This window comes from Vombatus ursinus, unplaced genomic scaffold (assembly GCF_900497805.2).
Source record: "Vombatus ursinus unplaced genomic scaffold, bare-nosed wombat genome assembly UNPS02015392.1, whole genome shotgun sequence".
In the NCBI taxonomy this organism is placed as follows: domain Eukaryota; kingdom Metazoa; phylum Chordata; class Mammalia; order Diprotodontia; family Vombatidae; genus Vombatus; species Vombatus ursinus.
Window position 1 is genome coordinate 26,973 of NW_020955170.1, and position 7,799 is coordinate 34,771.

The 7,799-nt window shown below is 39.7% G+C and overlaps 1 protein-coding gene across 1 annotated transcript in view; it reads right to left on the reverse strand.

The window, feature by feature from the left end:
• The window catches only part of LOC114032013 (dyslexia-associated protein KIAA0319-like), a gene marked incomplete at its 3' end in the record, with an annotated part of 81,235 nt that overhangs the window by 24,590 nt on the left and 48,846 nt on the right, over positions 1 to 7,799 (reverse strand). The window contains exons 4-5 of the mRNA XM_027847217.1: positions 5,380 to 5,572; positions 2,612 to 2,710 (exon numbers count right to left, since the gene is read on the reverse strand). Of these exons, the coding sequence (XP_027703018.1) occupies positions 2,612 to 2,710; positions 5,380 to 5,572 (292 nt within the window). The remainder of the gene's footprint in view (positions 1 to 2,611; positions 2,711 to 5,379; positions 5,573 to 7,799) is intronic.

Below are 7,799 nucleotides of genomic sequence, written 5' to 3' on the forward strand. Positions count from 1 at the left end.
TTCATGCCTGGAATGCTCTCCCTCCATATCTCTACCTCTTGGCTTCCCTGGCTTCCTTCCTTCAAGGCCCAGCTAAAACCTCACCTTCTACGAGAAGCCTTTCCCAACCCCCCATAATGCTGGTATCTCCCCTCTGTTGACTATCTCCAATTTATCCTGTACAGAGCTTGTTTGTACACAGTTGTTTACATGTGACCTCCCCCACTAAACTGTGAGATCCTCAAGAACTGGGGCTGGCTTCTGCTTTTCTTTGTATCCCAAACACTTAGCACAGTTCCTAGCACACAAGTGTATACTAAATGCCTATTGATTAATTGAAAGGGGGAATTCTACCTAGGAAATTGCTCTCTGGCTGAGGTTCATAGGATCCTAGGATTCAGAGTAAAAGGGACTTTTGAGATCACCTAGTCTAATCCTTATATTGCTAATTGTAACTCCTAATTGGTGGTGGTGGGGTTTTGATACTGGATCTAATGTCAGGGAAAACTGATTTCCAATCCTCCTTCAAACACATATTAGCTGTGTAACCCTGAACAAATCATTTAACCCCTCTGAGGCTCAGTTTCCTTATCTGTAAAAGGAGACTATGAATAGTAGTCTGTTGTGAGCATCAAATGTATGTAAATCGCTCTGCAAACCTTAACTGCTATGTTTGTTCAGTTGTGTACAACTCTTCCTGATTCCATTTGGGGTTTTCTTAACAAAGATACTGGAGTGGTTTGCCATTTCCTTCTCTAGATTATTTTACAGATGAGGAACTGAAGCAGACAGGGTAAAGCGACTTACCCAGGGTCACACAATTAATGTATGTCTGAGGCCAAATTTGAACTCAGGAAGATGTCTTTCTGATTCCAGGCCCAGCACTCTATCCACTGTGCCTCCCAGCAAACTTTAAAATGCTACATAAATATCAGATGTTATTATTAACCACTAGTTAATTGCCACCTCTGTTCTCCAGGGGAAAAAAAATGCAAAGCATGACTCAAGTGAAGACGTTAAAAGAAATCCATTCCATATATACCTCTGAAAAAGGGCAAAAAAGACACTACCCCTTTCTATCTTTTCATCATAATTTCTACCTCAGCTCAGGGGATTGAACAAAATAATCTTCTTGGCTTGTGAAGTTACACAAATCTTATGACACACCAATAAAAGGGAAAAAAATGAATTTGGGAATTAAACTGAATGAAAAATTCCCAAATTTCCTTTAAAAATGAATATGTTCCATAGAGCTCACAGAGGAACTAAGCTGTTGGTGCATCATAACAGAAGTATGAGTGATATAATAGAATTAGTGCTCTCACCAAAGTATTTTCTACTATCTTGTGTGAAGTCATCTAGGAGGTTCAGGGCTACTCCTTCTACCCTATAGCTTTTGCAAACTCCCACGTAAGCCTTCTGACTGATTCTACTACATCCCTCCCCACATCTCCCACACCTTCCTCCCTTCCCCCTACCTGTGTATGGTGGATTATCACAGGGCAATAGCTAATACATAGAATAGATAGGCCTCAAGGTGCAGGTTCCCCACCCCTGGACTAGAGAAAGAGGGAGCTAGGTGGCCCAGTGGATAGAGTGCTGGCCTGGAGTCAGGAAAACCTGAGTTTTCCAGCCTCACTTATAAGCTATGTAACCCTGGGGTAAGTCACTTAACCCTGTTTGCCTCAGTTCCTCATCTGTAAAAAATGAGCTGGAGAAGGAACCACTCTAGTGTCTCTGCCAAGAAAACTCCAAATGGGGTCACAGAGAGTTGGACTCCACTGAAAAATAACTTGACAACAAGAAGCCTGGAGAAGCCCTAAAGGCAAATAAATGAATTCTGCTTAAGCAGTCTGAATACTTTTTAGACTCCTAAATGAACCGCTGAAGGAAAACATGTAAATGTCTGCTTATACAGATACAAAGCACATATGTGTGTGTGTGTGTGTGTGCTTACATGGGAATATAGTTCCCCTAAAGTAGCTCTTTTCACAAAAGCATTTTTTTTTCCTCTCAGAGCCAAAATAAATCAGGCTCATAAGTGGAGGAAAAAGGAGTCTTTAATCAGGATAACAGGATAACAAGCCTGAAGCCCTGGGGTCACCCACGTCTGAATACATGGATGTCCAACATGGAAACTTACAGGAAAGGTTATTATACTTTCAGGAGGAAAGGAAGAGGTGGTCATATGAGGTAGTGAGGCCTGACCATGAGACGCCATCCACCCTTAGCAAACTGGGCAAGGAAACCCACTGGTTTTTACCCTTCATGATCTAAAGCCCCTCCCAATAAAAGGAAAAGGACATTAGATGCTAAGATTCAGCTCAAGTTGGGTTTATTTACAAGGTAAGGGTCATGGCTCAGGGTGGGGTTCAACCTAATCAAGAGTACATACCAGAAGAGTAGGAATACCAGGACATTACTAGAATTCGGTCATTACTAGGATTATTTAAAGGGAGTGGCAGGTAATAGATTAATGTTCTTTGACATTAACTATATTTCTGTCAGTCTTCAAAAGTGATATAGATCCCCACAACCCAGTCCACTGAGAAGCAACCTGTCCCATTTATCCATGCTCACCCCATCAATGGTTTAGGAAAGGGTCTGCAAACAGGAGGAACACCCATCTCACCTGAAGGGGGTGCTGGAACAACAAAGGCCTTCAGCTGAACGTCGTTTTGGGGTAAAGTGATCAGTACATTGTCTCCAGCAAACACCGTGAGTTCTTTGACTGTAAGTTAATTACAAAGAATATGTGAACAGCACATTAAAAATCACCCAGTCTTCAGCACAGTGTACAGAGCAGTAAGCACACAGTAGGTACTTAATACATGTTGACTGACTGATGGACTGGCCCAAAGAAAATCAGACTATAATCATTTAAACATACAAACACACTCATTTATTTCTCCATCCATGCCAATTGTGATAGGTATTATTTTACTTTTTTAATGTAAGGTACAAATATGACTGAAATATAAAACCATATGTGTTTCTCAAGCTCCAAACATATGTGTTTCTCAAGCTCCAAAGTGGCAATAACTTTGTGAATTAAAAAAAAAAAACCCTGAATTAGCAAGTCAGAGAATCTGATTCAAATCCTGTTGATGGGGTATGGCCCAAGCTGAGACCTTTGCCCCTTACCCCAAAAAAGGAATTTAGGTCCCATTTGTCTATGGGATTCTCCTTGAATTCTCCCACTTGATCAAGGAAGTCTCTGGTATTCCCCTGAGGCTATAATCCTATCAACTGGCCTTCCATTATTGCCATCTCCCAATTCTCTGTTACCCTTAACCTAGCCTAGCCCTCCATTGTCTATTACCAGAGGATGGCCCAGACCCTTTCCCATCCTTGATCATATCCATTCTACATCCCAGTCACCCCCATCAAGATTTTCCACTCCTGGATCCCTCCCCCATCTGGATATAAGATTCATCTTGTCTCCATTTAGGCGCTCAGATTCCTTAAGAACCTAACCAAGGGCTCAGATTTTTACAATCTAGCCAGTAGCTTACAAATGTTCAGATTCCTTAAGAGTCTGGCCAATATGGCAGATCTTTAAAAAGCCTTGTCTTTTACCGAAAGAAGAGTTGGGTCAAATTCTTTTGGGCAAGAACCGTGTCTCTTGCTCTTGATATTTTGGGGTCCTAGCACCCCTAAAGCTCAACATATGGTAGGATACATATATGACTGAAATATAAAAACATTAAGATTTCCTGTGGGTTTCTCAAGCTCCAAAGTGGCAAGAATTTTGTGAATTAAAATCAGACAACCTGAATTAGCAATTCAGAGAATCTGGTTCAAATCCTGTCTTGCCTGACCTCAGGCAAGTTGCTTCACTTCTCTAGGTCTCAGTTTCCTTGTCTGTAAAATGAGGTGATAGCACTAAATGACCTCTGAGAGCCTGCCTAGTAGACAGAGTGCCAGAATAGGGAGAAAGATCAAACTCTGAGTCTCCCCTCAGCCTCTTACTAGTTGAGGGATCTTGGGCAAGTCTCTCTATGCCTCAGTTTCCTCATCTTCAAAAAGATGGTGTTACATTCAATTACCTCTAAGGTCTCTTCCAGCTCTAAATCTGTGATTCTATGGTCCCTTCCATTCTATGATCCCATGTCCCCTAAGCAGAGTAAGGGAGGGATTAGATATTTAGAATTTAGAATTCTGGTTTACCAGCACTTAAATAGGTGGCTCAGTAAATAGAGCACTGAGCCTTCAGGCAGGAAGACCTGAGTTCAAATTTGACCTCAGATACTTACTAGCTTTGTGACCTTGGGCAAGTTACTTAATCCTGTTTCCCTCAGTTTCCCCATCTATAAAATGAGCTGGAGAAGGAAATGGCAAACCAATCCAGTATCTTTGCCATGAAAACCTCAAATGGGGTCACGAAGAGTCGGACACACTGAACAATAACAACTAACTGGTGAGGCACTGCAAATTCAAGGTGGTGTTTCTTCTACCACGGGATTTTCCCCTACCCCATCCCCACATGTGCCAAATAGAAGGCTCATTGCAGTCATATATAAGGCTTATTGCAACTGTGTTTGCTCCTGTATTATTAGTCAAATATCACTCAGTCTCCTGAGAGTGAATGACCTTGTGAATCTTTGATAATGGCCCTCTTCTTAGAAAGTTTCCAAAACAAAACCCAGTCAAAATCAAAGCAAAAAAAGGCTATTCTAGCCAGACTAACAAAAACTGCCCCATTACCCAAAGCAAGTAGTTGCTGGATCAGCACTTAAAGCAATACTTGTTCACCTTCTTTCTAACTAGGATACTGTTCATTCATTCAAGCAATGTTCCATTTGGCAGGACTGATTTATCCTTAGGTTCACTCATAAAATTTAAGTGGGATCAAGATAGCATGCATGTGCAACACAGAAGCATGGGCAGTCCAGAGATTCTCACTGCTTGGAGGGGATGGGATTCACCACATCTGGTTCAGGAAGCAGCTAAACATTGCTTCCCAACTCTTAACAAGCACTTTATGTGCTTTCCAAAGATCCAACAACAGTTGTCTCACAAGGGAAGCACATAGCTGTCTTTATTGTTAACTGTTTATTTATAAGATGGACACTTTAGCGAATGAAGGTATCTTAGATATCAAGCCCCAGACACTCATTTTATAGATGGAGAAATTAAGGCTTGTAAGAATCAAGTGACTTGCCCAAGTGGAAGTGCTTGCAAAACCAGTACTAGGACCTATGCTTTCTCATTTCTCTAATTAAATTATAACTCCCTCTCTTTATTATTAGTCCTTCTACTGAAGTTCAAGAATAAGCAAGGTCAGAGAGTATTCCCAAATTTCACAGTCTATCAGAATGCACCCAAAATATGGTCCATGATAGCCATGGCCTTCAGTATATCTTTTCCAGTCTTTTTTTTTTTTTCCCTATAAGTTACCTGTACTTGGAGCAGTGGTGGGAGAGGTGATCTGCTCAGTTAGGGTGGACTGAGAGGGGCCAGTGTCAGTGGGAAACACTTCAATCCCATGATCTGAGTTCTGCTGGGTTACTGTTAGAATTGGGCTTTTCTCCACGATGGTTGGACTGAACTCCAGGTTGGCTGAAGGAGGATTATGGGAAGGCATTAGAACCTATGAGATCAATCATAGGGATAAATTATTATGAATAAACCAGTTGAAAATAAGCACACAGCACAATGGCACCTACCTTTTCTGTAAAATGTGCTCACTTAACCATTATGTAAAATGTCAAAGACTGGAACCCCAGACCGTCTCTTTTAATAATAACAAAAACACATTTAAACACTGCTTTAAGGTTTGCAAAATTTTTCCTTGCAACAACCCTGTGATGTAGGTAGTACAAGTATTATTACAAGTACAAGTGTGTTGCATAGATGGCATAATAAACGATAGGTAAAGGGGGAATCTCCACAAAGAGGAAAGAAAGCACAATTCTGATGACCCTTGGAGTTACCATTATGACAATAGTTGAAAATTATGCAAATGACTTAGGACTGGCCAAAGAGACCTCTTAGGTGTATAGTCTCCATTCCAATCATAATATGCAAAGTGCATCCCAAAATGCTTCTACAGAATTAAATTTAAAAGTTTAAAACCTACAGGAGGAAGGAGGAAATTAAGTATGATAACCAAGCAAGGAAAAACAGTATGGCATAATAGATTGTGTGCTGTACTTGGGAGATTGGAAGACCTGAGATCAAATTCGTCCTCTGATCCTCAATGGCTATGAATGAATATAGGAACTCCCTAAGACTTTATTTACTAAGTTATAGGTGGCATCAAATGCTGCTGGTTTAGGGAGTTCCCACCATGTATGTCAAGAAGAAAAAGTATTTTAATATTTTAAAATGGAGGTGGGAAGAAGCCTTTTCCATCAGCCAGATTGTTTAAAAGTGTGTAAAATGGTGAATCAAAGTAGTTTGAGGAACCCACTAAGAGAGAAATAAGTTCAAGAGAGACAGTGGAATTGTATAAAAACATGGCTTAACTTTTCTATTGTTGGGGGGAAAAAAGTAAGACATTGCTGAACGTTCTGAAATTTGGAAACTGGAGACTCAGCACCATCTTCCATTAATATTTCCCAAGTAACTCCCCAAGACACCGCCTCAGCACCCAGGCTATTTGGGAAGGCCACCTGTAGGGAAGTTCAGTGCTCTAAGCAAAAATAAATAAATAAATAAAACCACAGTAAAAGTCTTCAATGGAGTACAGATGTTACTGGTCAATTTCACGTAGTGGGCTTTTTCTATGAATTCTAGCGGCTTCTTGACTTGTCCGTCACAATCTATCTTAACTACAGTCATATCCATGCTGTGGATTTAGAGTCAGAAAAACCTGGGTCTGTAATTCCCCCTCAGAAAATTACTGGCTGTGTGACCCTGGGCAAGTTATTTCACTGTCTCCAAGATTTTGTTTCCTCATCTTACAAATGAGGATAAAACAGCTACCTCACATGGTTGTGAAGATCAAATGACATAATTTACATAAAACATTTTGTAAACATTAATATATAAATGCAAGCTATTATTATATGTCCAAACTTAATTAACATGTATAAATATATTTGTGTATACATAATTATTGTGGCTACATATATTTGTATGTATATATGTACATGAAATATATGCACATGATATACATATATACAAATTCACATATATACATACATATCATATATAAGATGTATCAGTCAAGGAGCAAAAATTAAAATTGGCCTGATAGCCTGGTTATTTTTAAAAGCTAAAGATGTGATACAATGTGCATTTTTTTAACTTCAAAAATATCTTATTGATAATTATAAACAAAATCCTGGTGAATTTTTTCTAACCTTGCTTTATCTTCTTCTCACTTCTATTTACTTGTAGGATACCTTCCTTTCTTATCCTTCCAAATTGTATTCTGGGAGACTGAGTCATGTCCCTTCTGTTTTCTCTTTTACTTTTTCCCCACTAAACTTTTAACTGCATTTCATTCTTAAGCTCAACAACCTAATTTTATTCTTACTATACAATGTCTCAAAAGGGACAGCTAGGTGGCGCAGTGGATAGAGCACCAGCCCTGGAATCAGGAGGACCTGAGTTCAAATTTGGTCTCAGACCAGACACTTGATACTTACTAGCTGTGTGACCCTGGGCAAGTCACTTAACCCCAATTGCCTAGAAAAAAAAAAGTCTTAAGCATGTGTGTATATAAATATAATAATAGCTGACATTTACATAACATTTATGATACACCAGATATTGTACTGATCACTTTAAAATTAATTATCCTCACAACAACCCTGGCAGGTAGGTGCTATTATTATCCCCATTTTATAGAGGAGGAAACTGAGACAAAA